General features: G+C 53.9%; 1 protein-coding gene across 1 annotated transcript in view; it reads right to left on the bottom strand.

The window, feature by feature from the left end:
• Window positions 1-1858: 1858 nt before the first annotated feature.
• Window positions 1859-24337, bottom strand: part of CREB3L1 (cAMP responsive element binding protein 3 like 1) — a 36423-nt gene continuing 13944 nt past the window's right edge. The window contains exons 2-12 of the mRNA XM_059931481.1: window positions 18690-18918; window positions 15405-15589; window positions 12358-12436; window positions 9667-9824; window positions 8865-9014; window positions 8680-8738; window positions 8424-8492; window positions 6321-6420; window positions 5268-5394; window positions 2769-3036; window positions 1859-2582 (exon numbers count right to left, since the gene is read on the bottom strand). Coding sequence (XP_059787464.1) covers window positions 2546-2582; window positions 2769-3036; window positions 5268-5394; window positions 6321-6420; window positions 8424-8492; window positions 8680-8738; window positions 8865-9014; window positions 9667-9824; window positions 12358-12436; window positions 15405-15589; window positions 18690-18918 — 1461 coding nt within the window. The 3' untranslated portion in view covers window positions 1859-2545. The remainder of the gene's footprint in view (window positions 2583-2768; window positions 3037-5267; window positions 5395-6320; window positions 6421-8423; window positions 8493-8679; window positions 8739-8864; window positions 9015-9666; window positions 9825-12357; window positions 12437-15404; window positions 15590-18689; window positions 18919-24337) is intronic.

Raw genomic sequence — 24337 nt, 5'->3', positions numbered from 1 at the left:
TTGGCCTCAAGGCATGTGGGATCCTAGCTCCCCAAGCAGGGATCGAACCTGCACCCCCTGCATTGGAAGGCAAAGTCTTAACCACTGGACCACCAGGGAAGTCCCTTGGAGGCCAATTCTGAGGCTCCATAGTTCTGTCTGGCCTTGTCCATCTTTTCCTCTGGTGGGCGGCTGGCCCAGGCGCCATCCCCACCACCAGGCCCCTTCTTCCGAGTATGAAAGTATCATGCCTGCATGATAAAGTCCAAATGCCAGAGCAAGGCATTCAAGGCCCTTCTGGATCTGGGCCCTGATCACTCTCCAGCCTCAGTTCTCAGCATCCTTGCCCTTCACCTTCTCGCTGTTCTGAACTATTTGAGGTTTTCTTGAAGTTTTCCTGCTCTCTCTCCCACCTTTGAGGCCTTAGCCCAGGCTGTTTCTTTCTGGAATGCCCCTTTCTCTCTCCTGCCTACTTCCAACAGTCCTTCATGTCACCTCTTCCAGGAAGCCCTTACTGCTTGCCTGGGTGAGGCACCCTCCTCTGTGCTTATAATAGCACCCCTAGCTTGGCCCTTAGCTCACTGTATTGATACTGCCTCTAAATGCACAGCTAATCTTTCTCAGAGCCAGTGTATGTTGGGCCCTGTTCTAAACACCTTATATGATTTACCTCATTGAATCACTACAACAGCCTCACGTACTGAATCTTAGTTATAGCCTCTTTTTACAAACAGAGAAGTGGAGGCTCAGAGAAGTTCAGGTTACGTAGTGTCTTAGTTTCCTACACTGCATAATGAATTACTACAAACATGGCTTAAAACAACACATGTATGATCTCAGTGTCCATGGCTCATATCTGGGTACAGCTCAGCTGGGTCCTGTGCTCAGGCTCTCACCAGGTGGCAGTCCAGGTGTTGGCTGGGCTGGGGTCTCATCTGGAGCTGAGGCCCTCTTCCAAGCTGCTCAGGTTGTTGGCAGAATCCAGTGCCTTGCCACCATAGCATGAGGTCTTCAGCGCCTAGAGGCCGACCTCTCCATGTGGTTCACCACAGTATGGCTGTTTGCTTCTTCAAGGCCAGCAGGAGACTATCCCTTCAGGAAGGGCTCAGTCCCTCTTTTAATGGCTCTCACCTGATTAGGTCAGGCCCACCCAGGATAACCTCCTTTTTAATGAACTCAGAATCAACTGATTTGGGACCTTACTTACACCTGCAAAATCCCTTTACTTTTTCCATAAAAGGTCACCTAATTATGGGAGTGACATCCCCTCACATTCGCAGGTCCCCTCCAGACCCTAGGGGAAGGGATGAAACAGAGTGTGTATGCCAGGGGTCAGGAACCTTGGAGTCATACTGGAATTCTGCCCACCGCACATAGCTAGCAAGTGGCAGCTCCAGTAGCCAAACACAGCTCTTCTTACTCTGAAGCCTGCGCTTTTAATCCAGCTGAAGCAAAGGATACAAGAACCAAGAAATTGGCAGGTCTTAGGAGGACCAACCTGAGTACGGCGTGTACAGTGCCTGGTGCAGCGCCTGGCCACCCTAGGTGCTCGTTATCGCAGTTACCACCCCCTAAAGGCCATCTGGGTGGCTTATATGCCTTTCTGCTTCCATACTCAGCAATAGTAGGTACTTGGAGGAGCCTTGGGGTGGGGGAATTGCTGCAGAATTCTTTGACCATCTAGTTTGAACTCTGCACCTGGCTGGAAGAGGGAACTCAACGCAAATGCTTTCTCAAACCCCTCACCCCCAATCGCCTCCAGTCAGAATATAAAATCAACTTACCCTTCTTACTCCTTCATCCTTCAGTCCCACGCCCCGCCCCTGCCCCCAGCCCAACCGTGAAGAAAGGCACAAAGTCAGGAATTGATGCTGCATCTTTTTTTTTTTTACTTATGCCTTCTTAAAGCATGTGCTGAGCTGATGGGTGAAGCAGTTTGGCAATTAAAAAGGCCCAGCGGCTTGGGCAGCGGCAGGGGGAGGCCAGGTGAGGGGTGGGGGGGACCCTCTTTCCTGGGCCAGGGAGCAGCAAAGCCCGCACTAACTTCATAAAATATAAAACAAGGGAGGGGTGAAGGTCGGAGGGAGACTTGTAAAATACAATATCTTAGGGATTGGCAATAATAAAAAATAAGGTTCATTATTTACAAACAATTTCTGTTCTTGGTCTCTGTACAGTGGGGGGAGGGGTGGGGTGTGTGTGTCGGTCTGTTGACGTGTGTGTGTGTGTGTGTGTGTGTGTGTGTGTGTGTGTGTGTGTGTGGCGGGGCTGGGGCAGGGAGGCAGTGGTCCTGTTGGTTGTTATGAGAAAGGTAACCCAGTGAGTGGTTTATCTGAGAAGGACGGATGGCTGTGGAGTGGTGGTGAGAACAGAGCGGTTGGCCTAAGGGGACAGTCCAAATGTGCGGGGAGAGGAGAGGCCCCAGTCAAGATCTGGGGCAAAGGTGGGCTGAGGGGAAGACGGACCCCAGGGGGCAGGGGTACTAGCCGGATCCGGGTTAGTGAGCAAGACAACCCCTCTTCTGAGTGCCAGAGGGTACGTCCTGTGTCCTGCGTCTTGGCACGGCCTAGGAGAGTTTGATGGTGGTGTTGGGGCCCAGATCCCTAGAGAGAGAAGAGAAATCAGGGGTGACTCTGTCCAGGGAGGGCCCTCTTGCCCCTCTGCAAGCTGGATCTGGACACGGGAGGGACGGGGCCTTGGGAGGGTGTGGCTGAGGACATGGGGACTGGGGGCAGGCAGAGGGCGGGGGGAGCCTGGGACCGCAGGAAGGGAAGGGGTCATCCACCCACCTCTCGTGGAACCACTCCTTAGGGTGGGAGAAGTCAGGACTGGTGCTGTTTCCACCGACGTCCTTGGGCCAGGCCTCACTCAGGTACTTGCTGGTCTCGTGGGTGCTGTCCAGGTGGTCATGCTGCAGGTGGTCCTGGGGTCGCTGCTCCGCCGGCCCCCCGGGCTTGATCTCCCAGCCATCCGGGGGCTCCACGGGCAGCAGGGCGCTGCGGCCATCCTCCCACGAGCCTGCCCCCTCATCATAGAACAGGAGGCTTCGGGAGGGCACTGGAGAAGGAGCTCAGGGTGAGCCACGGTGCCAAGAGGCTCCCTCCCCATCCAGGCCACATTCAGGGCCTGGTGTTTAAGGACCTGGGCCCTGGAATCTTACGGGCCTGGATCTGAATCCCAGCTCTAGCAATTCTGAGCTGTGTGACTGCAGGTAAGTCATGCCTTTGCTTTCACCTTTCTGAGCCTCAGTTTGCTCATCTGTAAAATAGGAATACGAGGGCCAACCTCCCGTTGATGTGAGGTTTAAATGAGATAATAGAGTGATTGAAACTGCACTCAGAGAAAGTTAGATCTTCCTAAGCAGAGGGTACTGGGCTGGGGCATCTGAGACCTGGGTTCTGATCCTACTGTACCACTCACTTTCTGTGAGACCTTGAATAAATCTTTTTCCCGTTCTAGGCCCTAATTTGCCCTCCAGGGAAATGAAAAAAAAAAAAAAAGAAAACACATTTTTTGGATATCTATCACGTGCCAGGCATTGTAGGCATCTTTTAGCCTATATCAAATCATTGACAGAAACTCTTGGAATGAGATATTTTTAGCTCCATTTCACGGAACAGGTAATTGAGGCTCCAGGTTGCCAGGCACACTGTCCCAGGCTAGTCTGCACTGAAGGTGAGTTGCAAACCCAGGTGTGCCTGACTCCAGGACCCACCACCTCCCTTCTCACTCTCAGGGCCCGGGTCTCACAGTCTATGTGAGCGGAGCCCCTGGAGCTGTGCGGTGCACCAGCTCTGTAATCCAGCCTGCTCCAGAGGTCATCTCTTCCTCTTCGCCCTGCGGACACTGGGCCTGAAATCCACTGCGTTCGCTCCAAGGGGCTCATTCATTCCCTCGCTCCTCTGGCTCCTCTGACTCTGGTTTTGTCCATCAACACTCTCTCTCTCTCCCCCTAACCCCAGCCCACCCCCGCCCCCCGGACCATTTCCATTCCTTCCTCTCCAAGGTTCCCTATACCTCCCAACACACATAGGCCACTCAGGCCTTGGGAAAATGGACACATGGCTCTCAAGACCTTACATCCCTGCCACCCACCTCCCTTAGTAACTGACCTGTTCTCTCCTTCTCAGGCTGCTCTGGTCCAGGGAGTGGTTTTCACTCCCCGCCTCTACTTCCTCTTCCCCTAACCCTCCCCACGCCGCTTCCTCCCCTCAAGGCCCTTCAGGCTTAGCTCATCCTCCCTGCAGTATCCCTCCTTCTTGAAACTCACCCCTCCCCAGCTCCTCTCTCTCTGACCTCCCATCTGTTTCCTCTTCCTCCTCCTGCCCTGCTGGATAACTCGCTCCTGGTAAATGATGAGGGACTGTGTGGAAGTTCCTCTGTAGGTCTATCTGAAGTATCCTCTGCTTCTGGAAGCCCATACTATTCTTTGCTGCACCCTATACCAGTTCTCCCCTTGCTACTGTGTGTTGTATCTTTTCTCTCCTCTTGTGAGCTCATCAAAAAGGAAGCGACTGTGTTCATTTAGTAGGTGTCTGCTGTGTACCAGGCACTGTGCTAACGGCCTTTGTGCACCATGTCATTTAGGCTTCACAACAAATGTGCTCAGGAAGTGTGGAACTTGTAACTCCCATTTTCAAGGTAAAGAAATTGAAATTTAGTGTGCTTAAGACACATGCCTGAGGTGACGCAGTGAGTGAGTGGCAGATATGACTGACTCTGAAGCTCTACGCTCTTAACGATCCTCACAGTCCCCTGTGGGATGGTAACTATCTGAGCCCACACTACCACTACCCTGCCTCTGCCCATGGCAGACATTACCAGTGGATCCTGGCACTCCTTCCTGTTGATCCTGAATGGTGCCTCAGAGTCCTTCTTAACACAATGCTTCAGGCAGCCACCACCGTCTTATGGAAAATGTCCCTGGAGCTGAAACTGATTTGCTATCCCAGTTGTAAAATACTGATGGTGCTTAGCAGATGTCCCTACCAACTGGCACCATAATACATGGGGGCTAGGGTGGAAACATTCCCGTTATTCCCTAAACCTACCCCCGCAAGCCACGCCTGGGTGGGCTGGGAATCAGGGGCTCTTCACTGTAGTCCTAATTCTATAACTAACATTGAACACATCATAGACCCTTTGGGGGACTCAGTTTCCCCATCTGCAAAATGAGGAGGTAGAATGAGACGGCGCCAGCCCCAAACCTGGCTCCTCTCTTGTGTCTGGCTTCTGCCCGGAAGTTGGGGCTGGCATGGGGGGAAGGCAGCCTGGCTCAGATCACTCACTCTGACTGGCAGTGTAGACGCTGTCAGTGGCCATGGGGTCTTCCTTCACAGTCTGGGAGCCGGAGGAGAACTCAGGGAGGCAGGGCACGAGGGAGCCCAGCACCAGGACGAAGCACAAGGCTGCCACCTGGTAGTGGAGAGAGAGCGGAGGGGCTGCAACCTTGGCCACCCCAATCCTCCCCCTGCCCCCGAGCCAATGGGGGCAAAAGGCTCAATATTTTTCCAGGAAAGCTGCTCCCAGAGCCAACCACCTCCTGCACGTGGTGGAGGAGAAGGTAGAGGCTGTCGGGACATCTCAGCCCACTGTAGGGGGGCCACCCCAGGCAGTGCTAGAAAAGAGGGGGAATTGGCCAATGTGGTTATCACCTATGGGGTGGAGGAATCAGGAAGGGAAGGAAGGGGTAGGTGTGGGAGGAGGCTGAGATTGGGGCAAGGGAGGGGGACGTATCTTCACACCAGATTCCCAGCAGAATTCCCAGGAAGGCCGGCCAGCAGGAGGAGGTTAAGAGTCACAGAGCCCAAACTAACCCCTGCCTCTACTGGGGCTTTGCCACCTGACAGCTTGAGGATCTCGGAGGGCCTGGGGAGTGATTAGCCAGGAGGCAACAGGCTGTACAGCTCCAGGAAATGTGGAAGAGGGGCTAGCAGAGGCCTGAGCCACAGCCTAGGCACCCACCCTCCATGCCAGAAAGAACCAGGTCCATACTTCCCCACATCCCCCCAGGCCCATCACTCCACTCCACTGGGCCTGCAGAAGCTGCCTCCTCACGGGACTTGCCCTGCCATCCTCTAGCTGAGTTCACGTGAGTCACTACACATCCACACCGTGTTAGAACTGGTCAGGGAAGGTCATGTTCTGGAAGGTTCCATGGACTTAGGGAAAGAGGCTGGGGTCTGCTGCAGCCAGTGCACCAGGTACTAGGATGGTTTACTTTGGTGACACCGCCCACAATATGGCCAGGCCCTCGAAGCTCTGCCCACCGCCCCCCGTAGAAAGCCAGCCTGGGGAAGACCTGTCCTCCTGTGGCCCTGCGGTGAGGGAACAGTACCTACCATGAGGCAGGTCCCAGTCTGGGTGGCAGCCATCTTGTAAGGTCTGGAGATCTTGTTGGTGACCAGAGTCTGGAGTTTCTGCAGCTGCTGGAGCAGGGTCCTGAGGAGGGCACAGCGGTCACCTGGCAGGTTCTGACCCAGCAGGAATCTCTGCCTCAGGGAGCTCTCCCGGGGAGGAGCTGGGCAGCCTCCAGACTTGGCTTCCACGCCAGGTGCCCGTTTCAGTCAAGACAGAAAAGGTCACCTCTCGCGTGGCTCCTCTGTGGTGCGGCTGGGGCACCCTATGGAGGCTCAGGGGTGCCCCGTGACGCTCCTGGCCAAAGGGGCGGCTGGAGGCGAGCCTGGACCACCTCAGCTGAGGCCACTTTCTTTTTCTTACCCTGCACCAGCCACAGCTAAATTGACCCTCCCTCCTTTGTATCCACGGCACCTTGAGCTGATACGAAGGACACGTCTGGCAGCTGCCTGGTACATGGTGAGGAGCAAGTGTCCAGGAAATGGTAGCTACCAGTTTCGTTAATTTTGTTGCTGTTTTTGCTTTTATCACAGCACCTGTAACACTTCGTTTATTTATGAATGTCTATGTCAGTCTCCTTCGCTAACTGTGGGCTCCTTGAGGGCAAGGACTGGGTCCCTCCCGGCGAGGAATCCACTGGGTACCCACAGAGGGTGCCCAGCCCACCCTTGGTGAACAAATGTTTAATTCTCTCTTTCCTCCACCCAGCCGGTCGATGGGGTTGCAGTTCCCAGAATGTACAGCAGGTGGCGAAACAGCTCTAAGGGCCTCGCCCTATTTGGGACTAGGGAGGAATCTGGGCCAGAGGAAGGGGGTGAGGGGTGAGGGCTCCCGCCCCCTATCCCTGAGTCAGGGGGGCATTCTCCAGGTCAATCAGGGGAGTGGCTGGATCCCGCTGGAGAAGCTGGGGGAGAAGGAAGGAAAGAAGGAAAAAGCCTTCTGTTGAGCACCTGCTACATACTAGCTGTTGTCTGTTATTTTAATTACTCCCAGCAAACAATTATCACTCCCACAAACCTACTGTGGGCTCATGGCTGGTCACTATCAAGAATTCAGAATAATAACAAGAAAAAACGAAGAAGAAAAGCTAACATGAATGGAACATTCTCAAATGCCAAGGACAGTGCTGGCCCTTTACTTGCTAGGTCTCATCACATCGTCACATGAATCCTGGGAGATACTGCTTCTATCATCTCCATTTAGACAGAGAAACTGGGGCCCAGAGAAGTGTACATAACAGTTTTTCCAGGATCACAAAAATGGCACCCAGAGTTGTGACTTTACGTGGCTACTGCATGCCAGATCCTGTGCGGGTTCCATACTAATGTTTCTCAAGCTTAATTGTGCAGGTGAATCACCCAAGGATATTGTTGAAATGCAGATTCTGATTCAGTAAGTCTGGGGAGAGTCCCGAGATTCTGCATTTCCTTCTTTTTTTTTTTTTTTTAAGATTTTTTTGATGTGGATCATTTTTAAAGTCTTTATTGAATTTGTTACAATATTGCTTCTGTTTTATGTTTTGGTTTTTTGGCCGCGAGACATGTGGGATCTTAGCTCCCCGAACAGGGATTGAACCCACGCCCCCTGCATTGGGAGAAGAAATCTTAACCACTGGACCACCAGGGAAGTGCCCTAAAATTCTGCATTTCTAACAAGCCCCCACGTGATGCTAATGCTGCTGGTCTGAGAAACTCGCTTTGGGTGGCAAGCATGTACACCGGTAGGTTCTAACTTTAGGGTGCATCAGAATTACCTGGAGGGCTTATTAAAACACAGATCATTGAACCCTCCCCCTGGAGTTCCTGATTCAATAGGCCTGGCATGAGGCCTGAGAATAAGCATTTCTAACAAGTTCCCAGGGGCTGCTGCTGTGGTGGTCTGTATCATCACGTTTAAGCACCTCACCAGCCCTGTCTGGTATCTAGATGGGAAACTGAGGGTCCCAGGCTGCAGAGTCCCTGTTTCTGGGGTTCCCATCATCCTGAACTCAGTGACCTCTCCTCTCTCCTACCTCCCAGAGCTATGCCATAGCCAGGCACTGGCTGCAGAAGGGCAGGGGCCGGGGGGACGCAGGTGGCACCACCCACCTGTTGGCATTCTCCAGGGTCTCCACCTTCTTCCACAGTTCGTTGTTCTCGGATGTAAAGGTCTCCACCCTGCGGTGGCCAAGCAGGCACAGGCTCAGGGGCAGCCCCCAGACTCCCTGCTGCCCCCTTAGCCCTGCCCACCAGCATCCTAGTCCCCGTGTCCCCCGCCCCTGTGAGAGAGGGCTGGGGAGAGCAGGCCGGGCTGGGGAGTGGGGCCCAGGCCACCCGAGCCGCCCACCTGCCCAAGACCTCTTACTTCTTTTCTAGACACTCCACGTACTCCTTCTTCTTACGGCGGCTCTCCTGGGCCGAGATCTAGAGGGGGAAGCCCCCAAACAGTAGTTACCACACTGCATATCCACTTCCTGGGGCTCCCCAACTTCAGGGCTGGCATCACCAGGGGAGCCCCAGGGCAGGGGCAGGGTCTGGCTCACGCTTTACCTTGTTCTTGATTTTCCTCCGGACCCTCTTTAAGGCCTTCTCCTCAGCTTTGGTGAGGGGGAGTTTTGTGGGGATGGGGTAGCCCTCAGCAATCAGGGTGCGCTTTTCCTCCTCCGTCAGGAGCAGTGGCCCTGACGTCCCCTGTAATTTCTGTGGGAAGGGGGACATGATAGTTAGGAACCAGACAGCCCTGCATTCAAATTCAAGCTCTGCCATTTACTCTGCGCATGACCTGGGCAAGGCACTCAACTCACTGAGCCTCGGTCTCCTCATCTGAAAAAGGGGCAGATCTGAATTAAATCCAATAACATGTATCAAGTGCTCAGGACGTTGCTGGGAGCCTGGCATGTTTGGCCCTCAGTATATTGCTGGGGGTGGGGTGGTCCCGAGATCCCATCCTGGAACCCACAGCCTCAAAGCTTACTTGTCCAGGGCCCCCTAAACAGCACCCACCTCTGACACCCACCACCTCTTGACTTGGGAGGTTCCACACCCATCCCAGTGGATTCCGGGCCTCCTGAACATTGTTCTCCAAACAGTGCTCTTTGGGGGCAGCCTGGGCCGTCCCCTTGAAGGTGAGGAATGTCAAGTTCTAGTCCTGGCTCTGCAATAGTGTGCGTTCGGCAGGCCTCTTGGACTCTCTGCCTGTTTCCTATTTACCCCAAGGCACGATTAAAAGATTGTCACTCCCATCTGCCGGGCAGGCACCTCTCTGAATTCTGATGGGGGTGGGGATCAGGCTTAGGGCTCCCCAGGCACTCAGTTCCTTGACTCTAGGGTCAATCCACCCCCAGCTGCTTACGTGAGGGGCAGTGAGGAGGGGGGAGGTGGAGATGGCTGTGGAGGAGCGGGCCATGGGCCGGATGGGGCTGGAGGGGGGCAGAGAGCGGGGACTCTGGGAGCCGTCACTGTCGCTGCCATGGCTGCTGGGGGGCGTCGGAGGCATCTGCACCAGGTCCTCTGGGGAGAGCAGGAGAAGCCAGGTTAGCAGGGTGGCGCCCCAGCTCTGGTCGCACAATCAGAGTTCAGCATGGCATGGGCCTAAGCCAGCCCGGACTGACTGTGGGACTGGCTGCTGGGGCCTTGACCGCTATAACATCAGAAGCCCCTCTGCCATGTCAGAAAGACGAGCTGATGTCCCAGAAGACAATTCCTGAGTGCCACCCCATCTCTGACTCCACAGAAGCCTGGCTCCTTTAAGCCTGGTTCTTGGTGGGGCTATCACAGAGGTTGGATTCTTGGGGTCCCTCCCCTACCCCTGACTTCACAGGGCTCAGGATCTTTGAGCCTCCAACTTGGCAACCCCAGGAGGTGACCGGAGTCTGCCCATAGCAAGACCCATGGGGATCAGGCTGGGCAAGCCGCAGCCTCTGTCCCTTTCTTTCCACTGCAAAACCCCAGGGTGTCCATTTTCAACCTCAGGGTAACAGGACAGCAGGCACTGGGCTTTCAGCAGACCCACCAGGAGCACTGCTCTCCCCAGCATGCCTTCTGTGCTGCCTCTCTGAGGCCACAGCATCAGGAAGATTGACGCTCTGCAGGTGGTCAGGAAGAGGCCTGGGCAGAGCCAAGAGGACCAAGAGCCTTGCTGCAGGGAGAGCTCCCAGGCCAGCACTGCACGCACAGATTTAAGTCCAGGTGCGGGAATCTGGAGCTGACTGCACCGCAGAGCCGGGCTGAGGCTGGCAGGAGGAAGCACTGCATCCTTCCGGGCTCGGCCCCTGACTGCCTCCTGCAGGAGTCCCCTCTCCCTTCTTTGGCTCTCATTTGCCTATGATGGATGCCAGACTGTAAAGACCACTGAACTTGGACTCAGAGAGACCTGAGTTCAAGTCTTGACTGTTGCACCCCACAACTGTGTGACCTATAGTTATGTTTACTTAACCTCTCCCAGCCTCACTTTCCTGATGAATGGGGGTGAAAGGACTCCTTGCATGGAGCCAGGAGGATGCAATGGGCTAATGTATGGGAACACGCTTTATGAATTGAAGGGCACTCTACAATGTAAGGTGTTTTCACACTGGTCCCTTTCTACCTCCTGTTAATTCTGTATCTTCTCTCAGAGGCTGGGACCAACTTGAGGGTGAAACTTGGGCCTTATTCATCTTTCTGAACCTTGTGGTACTTAGTCCAGGGCCTGAATAAGCACAGTAGATGCTTAATCAATGTTTGATGAATTAATGAGGTGGGATTGGAAAGATTCAGTTAGCCCTTTCTCTTTCTGGTCAATCCAAGAAGCTTCCTCTGTTCTCTTCTCCCTTGTCAGGTCTGGGGATGTGCTTTCAAGGCTTCCTGGGGATCTGCCATCTTTAATCCATATCACTGCTGTATAATTGGTGGTTTGTCTGTGGCTCACACCACTCTGTGATCTACTTGGGTACAGGGACTGTCTTCTCTCTCTGCTTCCCCAGCTCCTGGGACTAGGAGATGCCCAGTGAACTCTAGTTGGATGGATGGATAAATGGATAGATGGATGGATGGACAGATAGATGGATAAATGAGTAGATGGATGGATGGATGGATGGATGGATGGACTGATGGCTATAGAGTGGACTTCAATTAATGAATGATGGGAGAGGTGAGAAGGTGTTGATAATAGTGATGACAGCTGTAGATTGTGTAAGAAGGGGACTGGAGGGATGGAGAATGGGCAGGGTGGGAAAGAGAGAATATTCTGGGGAGAGATGGAGGTGTCGAGGGAGATGGGTGGGCTGGACCAAGGGAGTAAAGAATGCAGTCTGGGCTTCCCTGGTGGCGCAGTGGTTGAGAATCTGCCTGCCAATGCAGGGGACACAGGTTCGAGCCCTGGTCTGGGAAGATTCCCACATGCCGTGGAGCAACTAGGCCCGTGAGCCACAACTACTGAGCCTGCGCGTCTGGAGCCTGTGCTCCACAACAAGAGAGGCTGCGATAGTGAGAGGCCCGCGCACCGCGATGAAGAGTGGCCCCCACTTGCCGCAACAAGAGAAAGCCCTCGCACAGAAATGAAGACCCAATGCAGCCATAAATAAATAAATAAATAAAAATTTAAAAAAGAAAAAAGAAAAGAAAAATATCCCCCAGGAATCTGAAAACAAAAAGACTAGATTCCAAAAATAATTACTGTGAATGTACAGGGAGCATATCTCTAAAAAAAAAAAAAAAAGAATCCGCCTGCCAGTGCAGGGGACACGGGTTCGAGCCCTGATCAGGGATGAGCCTACATGCCGCGGAGCAACTGGAGCAGCTAGGCCCATGCGCCACAACTACTGAGCCTGAGTGCCACAACTACTGAAGCCCGTGCACCCTAGAGCCCATGCTCTGCAACAACAGAAGCCACCGCAATGAGAAGCCCGCGCACCACAACGAAGAGTAGCCCCCACTCGCCGCAACTAGAGAGAGCCTGTGTGCAGCAAGTCTCAACGCAGCCAAAAATAAATATAAATAAAAAAAAAAAAGAGAATGCGGTCTGCCCAAGACTGGAGAGGAAGAGTCCCTCTCTGGACACACTTACCTGGTGTCACTTTGAGGAACTGGTTTACCTCCTGAGGCTCTGCTTTGATCACTGGCAGCTGAGTCATCTCTCCCGGGGCCTGAGGAAGAGACAGGTCCAGCTCCGTCAGCTGCCCCGGGGAGCCCGTCCCCACCATGCCACCCAACCTCCCTCTCTCCCTGGGCCTGGGGGTCTGCCCTGCAGCATTAAGAAAGTATCTGCGGGGCTTCCCTGGTGGCGCAGGGGTTGAGAATCTGCCTGCTAATGCAGGGGACACGGGTTTGAGCCCTGGTCTGGGAAGATCCCACATGCCGCGGAGCGACTAAGCCCGTGAGCCACAACTACTGAGCCTGCGCGTCTGGAGCCTGTGCCCCGCAGCAAGAGAGGCCGCGATAGTGAGAGGCCCGCGCACCGCGATGAAGAGTGGCCCCCGCTTGCCACAACTAGAGAAAGCCCTCGCACAGAAACGAAGACCAAACACAGCCATAAATAAACAAATAAATAAATAAATAAATAAAATTAAAAAAAAAAAAAAAAAAAAAAAAAGAAAGTATCTGCGGCTTCCCTCGTGGCGCAGTGGTTGAGAGTCTGCCTGCCAATGCAGGGGACACGGGTTCGAGCCCTGGTCTGGGAAGATCCCACATGCCACGGAGCAACTAGGCCCGTGAGCCACAACTACTGAGCCTGCGCGTCTGGAGCCTGTGCTCCGCAACAAGAGAGGCCGCGACAGTGAGAGGCCCGCGCACCGCGATGAAGAGTGGCCCCCGCTCGTCGCAACTAGAGAAAGCCCTCGCAGAGAAACGAAGACCCAACACAGCCAAAAATAAATAAATAAATTTAAAAAGAAATAGGAGGTGTACTGCAGGAATAACATCTAAAAAAAAAAAAAAGAAAGAAAGTATCTGGGCCCAGGGTTCCAGGCACATTCCAGAGGAGCAGAGGCAAGTTCTCGTGCTTAGAGAAGTCAAGTAGACCTAAGAAAAGAGAATGGTGGCCAAGTAGCATTGTTTAGCCTCTAAGCTCAGAGAAGGAGGGCCTCCTGCGGCCTCTGAGGCCAGGGCCATCTTTTTGGTGGAGGCTGGCCCTACACTGACTGTGAGCCCATGTGGGTTGCCGTGAGGACTGGAGGTAATGTCTGGCAGATCGTAGTTGTTCAATGAGTGGTAACAACAGCACAGACAAAGGAGGCATTAACTGGCTGGGGGCCCAGAGAAAGCTCCCTGAGCAGCTGAAGTTTGAGTCCTGATGTATAAATAGGAGTATTACAGATAAAGGATGGGGCAGGACGTAGATGAGGGGAGAGGCATTCCAAGAAGAGGGAAAAGCATCTGCAAAGGCACAGAGGCCAGACAGAGCACAGCTAGATCTGGAAACTGCAAGTATTAAGGGTGTCCAGAGTGTAGGGGTGTGTGTCAGAGGTGGAGTGGTGAGAAACAAGACCAGAAGATCTGGGGGGAGGGCGTGCGGAGGGGGTGAGTAGAATCCAGACAAAGAAGTTTGAAACAATGAGGAGCCCCTAATGGGTTTTTAAGCAAGGGACTGATAGAATTAGATTAATGCTTTAAATAAACATGCATTCCTATTTCTTTATGCCATCCCAACTTGCTGTTCCAGAAAGGACATCAACAGGCATGGCTTCCTACACACGAGGACCAACACACATACAAGGGGTGTTCTCTTTGAGAAGGCACTGTGTTGGGTGTTCGATTTCAGGGCCATCTCTCCTCTCCAGGTCTGCAGCCAGCAGAGAGGTCATGATATCGTGGGTGGGACCACCCAGAATTCCGAATTTAGGCAGGTGAGTAAGAATCCCAGGAGGTTAAGGCTGGCAGAGACCTTGGAGATTCCCTGGTCTACATCCCAGCTCAGGCCTCAAGTGACAGATGAAGGGACTGCGACGCAATAGGGTGACAGCTCTCATGTGGGTCACACGTTCATCATTGTCATACCAGCTCCTGGTTCCTGTGCCTTCCACTAGGGGGTCGCGGCCTCACTAGAGTGGAAAGTGTGGGCTCCGGGGTCTGGCGGCTGAGTTTGGAATGCAGCTCCATTGCTTCTGACTGTGCAATGTGGGGCAAGTTGCTTAACCCCTTCCACCTCAGTTTCCTTCTCTGAGGCATGAGCCCAGCATCCAAGACCCTGGCTGCCGCTGCCGTCATGCCTTCCCTTCCTGCTATGGCGAGGGCTGAGTCGTCGCAGAGCCAGTCCTAGAGGTGGTCCCAAAAGATCCTCCCCATTTGCAGCCAACCCTGAATCCTCAGGTCCTTGGTGGAGTAGGAGGGGCTGACCTTTCTCACTTTTGGTCCCGTACATTTTGGTCAGGTGAGCTGCGTGGCCAGCAGGGGGCAGTGCCAGCCAAACCTTGACTCTAGGGATTTCAAGGTAACCCTCATGCTGTAGACTCAGGGGTAGGACCCCCTTAGCAGTGGTTCATGCTCCCATTTTACAGAGAAGGAAGCTGAGGAAAAAACAGGGAAGGCAACATGCCCAGAGCACAAGTGAGAGCAGAGCTGGGACCCAGTCAGGGCCTCTCCCAGGAGCCAGGGGTCTGGGATGTCAACTTTGGATTTATAGCTGACTGCTCTTATCTATACATTCACGGGGGTGAGGGCTGGCATGAGGGTGTGGGTTAAAAATATTCACCTCATGAATATAAACAATTGAAATATGGCATAATTTTTATATTTTCATTTAGGTGTTTCTTCCTTTTTAAAAATCCAGACACTTTGAGAAAATTAAGTGGCCTGGACTGTCTCCTTCCCTGAGACCCTGGACTGGGCCCCTGATGCCCAGCCCTACCTAGGTCCCTGTCATCTTTCTTCTGCACACAGTGAGGGCCCCAGCTTATTCCGAGTGTGCTGTGGTTTGAGCCCGTTCTAGGATGGTGAAGGGATGGCCCAAGGGATGGGCAGGGGCCTGGTCTGGGAGTTCCGACTCTCAGTCCTGAGGGTCACATTGCTCCCTGTTCACAGAGCCCCTGTGTGCACAGGGCTTTGGATTGCCCTTCCCACAGAGACCCATCATCCCTCCTCCCTCCCTCAGCCCCTACTAACAGTCCCCAGGCTCACCTGGTGGGGGATGGGCAGCCTGGTCAGGGGGCTGAGGCCCAGCAGCGGGGTGGTGGCCATGGCAGCAGCGGCAGCCATGGCTGAGGAGGCAGCCAGAGGGTCCACGGGCAGCTCCGGGCTCTGCTCCTGCTTCACCATGACCGAGCACAGTTTGTGTCCCAGCACCCACGCTCCGTGTTCCACATCTAGGGAAGGGGGCAGGACCCAGGCTCAGGGGACTCCTAGAGCAGAGGGCTCAGCCCCTCTCCTGGCCCCTTGGAGCTGCTCTGGACAGGACTGTGGAGAGATGCTAGGGTATACCAGGAGGCAGGCGGAAAAGGGCAGGGGGCGGCGCTTGTGAGGTAGGAGGGCTGAGTGGGCTGGGGCCAGAAGAGGTGGGGGCATCTTCTTCATTCAGCAGTTTACAGAGTGGGCTTGGACAACAGACCCCTCCTGACTGGCTGTGTGACTTTAGGTAAGTTGCTTAACCTCTCTGAGCCTTAGCTTCCTCATCTGTAAAAGTACCTGACAAGAAGTAAATGTTCAATAAATGGCAGCTATTGTGAATACAATTATTGTTATTCAGTAAACATCTGCTGAGCACCGTGCTAGGTGCTGGGGATCTGGTGAGAGTCACGAGCAGTTTAGTGCACTTAGAATGCAAAGGGAAGGAGAAGGTGGGGTCAGAGAGGCCAGCAGGGATGGCATGGCCTTGGAGCTGCGACTTTGTCAGATTTGTAATGTTGAAAAAGAGCATTCTGCCTGTGTGTGCAGACTGGCCCGGCAGAGCGAAGCAGGGAGACCAGCAGGAGGCTGTTGAAATTGTCCAGCGAGAGAAGGTGAGGCACATGCTAAGGCAGTGGCAGTGGGGGTGGAGAGGAAGGAACATACTGGAGACAAATTTAGAAGGAAGAATCCTGGACCTGGTGCCTGGGGGGGCATGTGGGGCGTGAGGGGCGATGCTCAGGTTTCCCAGGGCAGCGTCCACCTCGTGGGCTTCCTGGCCTCACCTGGGTCACAGGGCTGCTGGGCAACCCCCCTTTTCCTGATGGGTGCCACTCGGCGTCAGCCCTGCCCCTGGTGGCCCCAGCACCTGGCTCTGGTGAGGCAGAGGTCTGAGGAGCCAGCATGGGTGGGCTAGAGGGGACTCTAGCCTTTGGAACCCACTGTGGGTGGAGAGAGGGGTCAGCAGCTGCCTGATCCCACCTCAGAGGCTAGGCCCTGCCCTGCTGGGAGGCTGAGGGCCTCAGTTCTGGGCTGCAGGCTGCCCCTGGGCTCCAAGAACACCCACAATCTTCCCAAATTACAGGGCCAGCCCGCCGGCCTCCGGGAAGCTGCCCCCTGCAAAGGACCCACAGACAAACTGCTCTAAAAATAGACTTGGGGTGGTGAGGAGTTGCCGGGCTGGGAGGCTGTCCACCCCACATGCTACCCTTCCCCAGGCTGGGGCCTGACACCCCATCGAGGTGACCTCCAGAGGCTGCGCTGAGGCCAGGGCACACAGGGAAGTTGAGACCTCCATAGCCACGAGCCATGGAGCCACTTAAAGCCCCAGGAGGTGTCCCTGCCCTCAAGCAGCTGGATGGGGGCCAGGTACAAAGTCCCGTCTCTGCCCCTGGGGAATCTCAAAGACCCTCAGAAGCAGCTCACACTTCTTGCACTGAGTCTAATTCTAAGCTCTTGCTGCATATGAATTTGTGTATTCCTCCCACCAACCCTGGCGGCGGGCACCGCTATTCTGCCCATTTAATAGTTGAGAAGATTAAAATACTCACTCAAGACCATTGTCCTCCAAAGGGAAAGAGGAATAAGAACCCTGTTCATGGTTCTAGACATGATAGTTTTAATAGGACTTTTATACACATAAGGAAATAGTCACTAATTTTATATATATATATATATATATATATATATATATATATATACACACACACACACACACACACACACACACACACACACACACACATATATATATGAAATGTGCTGGGCACTGACTGAGCTGGGTACTTTTCATATATATATTTTTAATCCTGGCCAGAATTCTCAAGATACCTAGTGTCATCATTTTGTAATTGAGGAAACCGAGGTCCAGAGAGGTTAAGCAACTTGTTAAAGATCACACAGCAGCCGGTTGAGGCACCAGGATGCACACCAAAGCCAGTACCCTTTAGCGCCCCTTAAGGCTGGCAAATGTGGTGGTGGCATGGGTGTTAGGTTTAGAATCAGGGGGCCTGCTTGCTCCCAAGTTCCTGCTCTGCATTGACTGTGTGCGTAACCTAAACAACTCAGCTTTCCCGAAGTCTCATTTTCCTTATCAGACAAATGGGGAGTATGATAAAAGTGATCCTGACCTCACCTGTGAGTTGTGAGAAACAAATGAGATAATAACACGAAGGTACTTTGTAAACTGGAGAGTGCTATAGAAATGTTTATTGTTATTCCCATTTGTAGATGAAGAAACTGAGGCTTATCAAGGCTAAGACATGTGTCCAAATATGATGGAGCCATATGAGGAAATGCCTAAAGAGACCATTTCTAGGTGGGGCACAGTCTGGAGTTCTCAAATGTTGATCACCTGAGAGGAAAAACTCAAAGGGCCCTTTGCTTAAAAGGGAGGGAGGTGGGGGAGAGGAGAGCTTTAGAGAACCCTACCTTTGGCAATAAAAGTAGGGTGCAGGGGAGTTCCCTGGTGGCCTAGTGGTTAGGATTCCGGGCTTTCACTGCCGGGGCCCGGGTTCGATCCCTGGTCAGGGAACTGAGATCCTGAGATCCGTGTGATGTGGCAAAAAAAAAAAAAAAAAAAATAGGGTGCAGGTGTTTCGCCCAGGTAACATCTCAGAGGACATCACAGTGTGAGGAGGTGGTAAGGTTCTAGAGTCTTGGTGACTTGTCCACATTTATTGTTTAATCCTCCCCTCGCCCCCAGCTGTTCCATCTAAGGCTGGTTCCCAGACCTAAGCATGCATCAGAATCACCTGGAAGGCTGGATCCTCCCCACAGGGTTTCCGATCCAGCAGGTCTGGGTGGGACCTGAGAATCTGCATTTCTAACAAGTTCCCAGGTGCTGCCCCTGGTCTGGGACCCACCCTTTGCACATCACTGACCTAAGTCAGCCAAAGACCCTCTTGAGAAGTGCCCTTCTGGGTCTGACTTGCAGAGGAACAAAAAGGCGGGGGGCTCCCCTGAGAGGTTTTTGTGGGAGCCCCCTCAGGTCTGGTGTCCCTCCTCGGGTCTGGTGTCCCTCCTCTGGGTCTGGTGTCCCTCCTCGGGCCTGGTACCCTGGGCTCCGCCACCCCTTCTTACCTTGGGTGGTGTCCTCCATCTTGATGGGCACAATGGGGCTCTGAGGTGCCGAGTCACCACTCAGGGAGTAGCTGTGCTCGGCCTGAATGCCCGGCGTGGGGGAGTCCAGTTCCATGTCCAGTAGAGGGCTCTTCTCGTCCAGCACGGGGTCATCAAAGAAACTGCTGAACAGGTCGTTGGAGAAGTCCTCCATGTTCTCTCCAAAGTGGTCCAGGTGCTCAGGGAAGTGCTAACAAAGGGGGAGGGGAGAGGAGGGAGTCAGCTCACCCTGGAAAGGGGGGCGCAGATGCTGCTCTGGTGGTGCCACCAGCCCTGCCACCACCACCGCTGTCCCCGCAACCTCCCCATTACTCTTCCCTCCATCATTAATACCACCACCACCACCACCAACTTCCCCCCCGGCCCACATCATCATACCAACTATTATCATTTCTATCACTACTGTCACCCCGTCATCACATTACTGCCACCACCACCTCCACCGCTGTCTCTAGCCTCTCCGTCAGTATCCTCAAGGGTGAGTCCTGGATGGTGTGAAAGAATCCAGGCGATAGGACACAGGGTTTTAGTGCTGGCTCTGTGACCTTGGTCAAATCACTTAGATTGCCCAAGTCTGTTTCTCAGTCCACCCTACTTCCTTCATGGGAGGACTAAGTACTAAAGAATAAGTGTATCTATGCCAGCAAGTTTGCATTCCAAAGGCAATATCAGTGACTTTTGTATTCTCTTTTGCTGGAATGCAAGGTGGTGAGATTATTGAGGACTCTGCCCCCCTCATTAGTACAGTCCCCACTTGTCCGCATGCCTCCAGTGTCTCCCTTTTCCCAGCCATTCTTTATACCAAGAGATTAGGCTCCAGAGCCATATCATTTGGATTTGAATCCTGGCCCTGATGCTCCTAGCTATGACTCAGTGCCGTTCAAACTGTGGGTGGTGACTCATTAATGGGTTGTGAAATCAATTTAGTAGGTCACGACCAGATTTTAAGAAAAAAGAAAACAGACTAAAATAGAGTAGAAAAATATCAGAGTGCACATCGGGAAGTTAAATACTTGGTAGATTTTTTAAATCTCAGTTTTGTGTATGTGTGTGTGTGTATGTTCTTGGGAAGGATGTAAAATATATTTCTCAGAAACAAAATAGTCTGAAAAATATTGGGCTCCACGATCCTGGGAAAGTTGATTAATGTCTCTATGTTTCATTTCCTCCTTTGTACAGTGGGGATGATAATAGTTCCTATCTGCTAGGGTTATTGTGAAGATTAAACAAGTTAATGCATGTCAAGCACTTAGAATAGTCCCTGGTACATAGTAGTTACTCAACAAACCTCTTATTAGTAAAGCATCCAGTGGCTGGCACATAGGAGGTGCTTGTTTTTTCTCTCTAAAGAATTATAAATATGTAAGGAAATGTTGTTCATTCTTTTTTTTTTCTGGCCGCACCACACAGCATGTGGGATCTTAGTTCCCTGACCAGGGATTGAACCTGCGCCCCCTGCAGTGGAAGCACAGAGTCTTAACCGCTGAACCGCCAGGGGAGCTCCCTGTTCATTCATTTTTTACTGACTGAATGAATTTGTTGGGGCTTTGCTTCTGGCCCTGGGGTCCCACCTGGAGAGTGGGTAAGGACTGACTTCTGGAGTCCGGAGTTGTTGGCTTTCTGGCCTGGAATACTTGGAGCCTGTCCTAGTCTGGAAGGGATGAGCAGAAAAGCCCTCTGTCTGAGAATAAGATTCAGAGCCACATGAGCATCTGTGTGTGGGGGGCAGGGGATGAGCCCAAGCTCTGCAGATAAGCTTTCTTTTGACTCCTAGCTCACTCCTCGCTAAGTTTACTTCACTTCTCTGGGTCTCAGTTTCCTCATCTGTAAGGGGGAAATAATAGTTCCTACCTCACAGTGTTGTAATGAGGATCAAATATTTGTTAGGTGCTTAATGCTACCCTCCTAGGATTATGAGGATAAAATGAGGACATACATATAACACATGTATACAAATGACATATGTACATATCTATACAGCAAACACATGTAACACTGAGAACAGGGCCTAGAATGCAGTGAGTGCTCAGGTACCGTTAGCCATTGTTATTATCAAAAGCCTAACTCTGGGCCCGAGGTGAACGGAGCCTGGAGCCAATGCAGGGAGGTGGCTTGGTCCTCCCCCCGAACAAAGCATGGATCAGAGAATCCATGATAAAATGAGTTCAGAAACCCATCGTCTTAAGTACTCTCTCCTCTCCCCAGCTCGTCAGAACTTACCATCCCTATCCTACACTTTTCTTGTGGTTTTAACTTTCTGAAGTGCTTTCATATGCATTGTCTTATCTAATCCTCACAATTACCCAAGGAGACAAGGAAGTTGCATATCTATATTTGACAGGTAGGGAAACCGAGGCTCAGGGAGCCAAGGGAAGCAGGGAAGCATCCACAACCCCAGTCACACCCCAGTCCTCCCCCGGTGGCAGCAGACATTCCCCTGATAGGGAATTGCCTGTCTGTCAGACTGTGAACTCCCTGAGGTAGTAGGGTCTGGACTTGTTCACCTGCTGGGTCCCATCCCCTGGCCCAGGATAGACACTCAACAGTTATTGGTGGAGGGACAGGGCCTTGTACCCCAGAGGGCAACGCCATCAGTATGTCATTCGTCCATCAATGCCTGGGGTGAGGCAGTACCAGGAAGTCAGAGGCTGAACAAGTCTCCAAGACTGTGATCCCAGCCAAAGGCCATTTACAGAGTGCAATGCCCCCCAGCCACCTAGCCAGCCACAGTCCAGACTGTGCTAGCTACACCCTCAGCAGAGTCTGCTGGGGGCGCCCTCTCCCTCCCTCTGTCTCTGTCTCTCTCTCTCTCTCTCTCAGGGTCTCTCAAAGGCCTGGTGTGAGGCCCAGTGGGAGGGGGTTGTGAAGAGCCTAGTGAGTCAGCTGCTAAGGTATTTCTCCGGCAGCTGCTTCTCGGGCGATAAGGGTTTGCCAAGCCCTTTCCCCAGGCCTGGGAGAGGAGAGAAGCTTCCTCCAGTCTGGGCCGGGGTCCCTAAAGGATTCCAGGCAGATGAGCCAGGTCCTTCTCAGAGACCCCTTTTGGGGTGCCCGCAGGCACCTGCTGAGGGAGATCAGTTGGTCCCCGCTTTGTGAGCAGTCCCACCCCACCTGCTGGAGACAGCAGCAGAGGCCCAGCAGGACAGAGCTTCCAGAGGGTGGGAGCCAAGTGGAAGGGGAGGGCGGCCAAGGGGCAGGCGGATTGGGGGTGGGGGACACTCAGAGAACCCAGTACTCCTTGCTCAGGGCTTCCCTGTGTGCTGGGTGGACCTCTGGGGGCCACGGTGGGATGTCCCATCATCCCCAGGTCCACCTCCTGCTCATGCGAGCGTGCCAGAGGGCCTCCCTTTAGAGAGCTTTGAGCCCTATTTCTATCTGGTGTCTGGCCTCTCAGAGCAGCCCAGTTATGGCTGGTTTATACCATCAATTTAGAGGCAGAAGGGACCTGAGAAAGCCCATGGTCCACGCCCCTTCTCCCCACTTGCTAATGAGGAAACTGAGGTCCAGAGAGGGACCTACCAGGGTCACACAGTGAGTTGGTGATGCTGAGGGAGGGGTTATCCGCAGCTCTGGGGCTGCACAGGAATGTGGAGCAACTTCTCCTTCCTGTCCTCTCTTCTTCCTCTGTACCCACCCTCCCCCCAACCCTGGAAAGCCCCCTCTGGAGATCTCAGGCCTCCTCAGCTTCAGCAAGGCCCCTTGTCCCTTCTCCCACCCCCCAAAACCACACCCAGCTCTTTCTCCAGTTCACACACATAAAGTTCAGGTTTCAGACTACCTGATGGAAAATGATTGGGGGTGGGAGGCAGGATTCTATAGACGGCAGGGAGTCAACGTCCTGAGGGGGATAGGGTTCTACTGGGGGTGAGCGTTCTACCGGGGGTGCCTTTCCAAGCAACTGGGGTGGGAAGCCAGAGAAGGAAATATTATGATTTGTTTCCCTCCTTGTTGAAGACTTTTTCCAACAGTCTTGCCAATATAAGCTCCTTCTCGGCTGCCACGCGCAGCCGGCGCCGGCTCCCCTCTCTTGGAGGACAGGTCCCGAGCTCTCGGGCTCTCAGCCCCGCGCACCCCTCCCCCTCCGGAGCATCTCCTCCCGGAGCCGGGTCTCAGTCGCCGACCCTTTAAGTTTAAAGAAGGAGCGTGTCCATTCGGCCCCGCGTGGCCCACGAGAGGTTAAAAGCCGGCGCGCGGGGGGCCGCCCCGCGCCGGAACCCAGCATGCTCATTGGTCGGATCTGCGGAGGTCGTGGCCAATGGGAGGAGGCTGCGAGACGCCCGCCGCTGGAGCCGCGGGGAGGGGGCGGGAGGAGGGCACGGCTCGCGCGGGGGAGGGTTCGCGGCCTCCGCCGAAGGCGCGGGCTGTGCAAGGTTAGAGTGTGTTTGTCTTGTGTCCCTTTCTGCACCTGGGGCAGAGGCAGAGATGGCCCCTTTGAGCTTTCAGGTGCGCCTGGCAGTTCTATGGTGCCCTAAGACCCTTATCAGCTGCGTGGCCTCGACCCCGCACCGGGAGCCCGAGGAAGTGAAGACAGAGGGGAGGCCAGGCCCCAGTTCTTAAGTTCCTTCGCGGCTCTTCCAGCTCAGCTCCTTCCTTCCCTCCTCGAATAATCCTACCTTGGGCGCATTGATGGGGCAACGGGGTCTCTGTCCCAGGTAGGGGGAGGTGGGACACTCCTGGGCGGTAATAGCGCCGTCTGAGGCTCCTCTCAGTTCGCCTCCCCTAATTCCTCCCTGGGGGTCGATGCAGAGAGAAGGAAAAGCTCTGGGGGCGCGGCTGTCACCTGAAGGTGTGTGTGTGGGAAAGAGGTTCCCCCACCTGCCGCAGCCTGAGAGCGCCCCCTTCTCTCTGACCCCTACCCCTCGGTGCCTGCACCCCCATCCGGGGCTTCTCCCCCTCCCCCAGTCCAGGCTGATTCAGTCTGTGTTTGGGGAAAGGAGGGAGGAGGCCGGAGTGGGTCCAGGCTGAGCTGTGGGATAAGGAGTGGGGGGAATGCCGAGCCCGGACATTCCTTCCGAGAGAGTGAGCTCTGGGGAGCGATGGGAGGAGAGTCCTCTCACATTTCCCCTTCCCCTCCCCCGCAGGTTAGCCACCCCCCCTCCACTGACCCATACATTCCGGGACGGTTACTTGCTTCGTGGTCACTAGAAAATTGCCCCCATTTCTAGCTGAAGGGCCACCAGTCTGAGTCACTGTTGTGCCCTGTGTGTGGCGGTGAGGGGTGAGGGGTGAGGGGTAGGGTCAAAAGAGAGCAGGGAGGGCCTTGGGGAAGGGAGGTGGGCCCCTGGGTACCCAGTGGTCCTCCTCGTCCTTAAGCATCACCATCCAGTCATTTGGGGATAGGGGGAGATCCAGGCATCTTCCCAGAGCTAGACTGGAAGGCTGTCCTATGAAGGAAAAAAGGCCCTAGACTCAGACTCAGGAGGCCCCAGTTCAAGATCCATCTGTGCTGTGAGACCTGAGCAGGGGCAAGTGGTGTCTCCTCTCTAGGCCTGTTTCCCCATCCATTCCCCAACATAGTCCGTGTTCCTACTGAGGCAGGGGTGGCAGGCATAGGGTGAAGTGGACTAGTCCTCAGAAAGTGGCCTCTTTTCCTCTGCTCTGGCATCTCTGGG

Source organism: Balaenoptera ricei, chromosome 8 (assembly GCF_028023285.1).
Source record: "Balaenoptera ricei isolate mBalRic1 chromosome 8, mBalRic1.hap2, whole genome shotgun sequence".
In the NCBI taxonomy this organism is placed as follows: Eukaryota; Metazoa; Chordata; class Mammalia; order Artiodactyla; family Balaenopteridae; genus Balaenoptera; species Balaenoptera ricei.
This window is presented reverse-complemented; position numbering and strand designations above follow the sequence as displayed.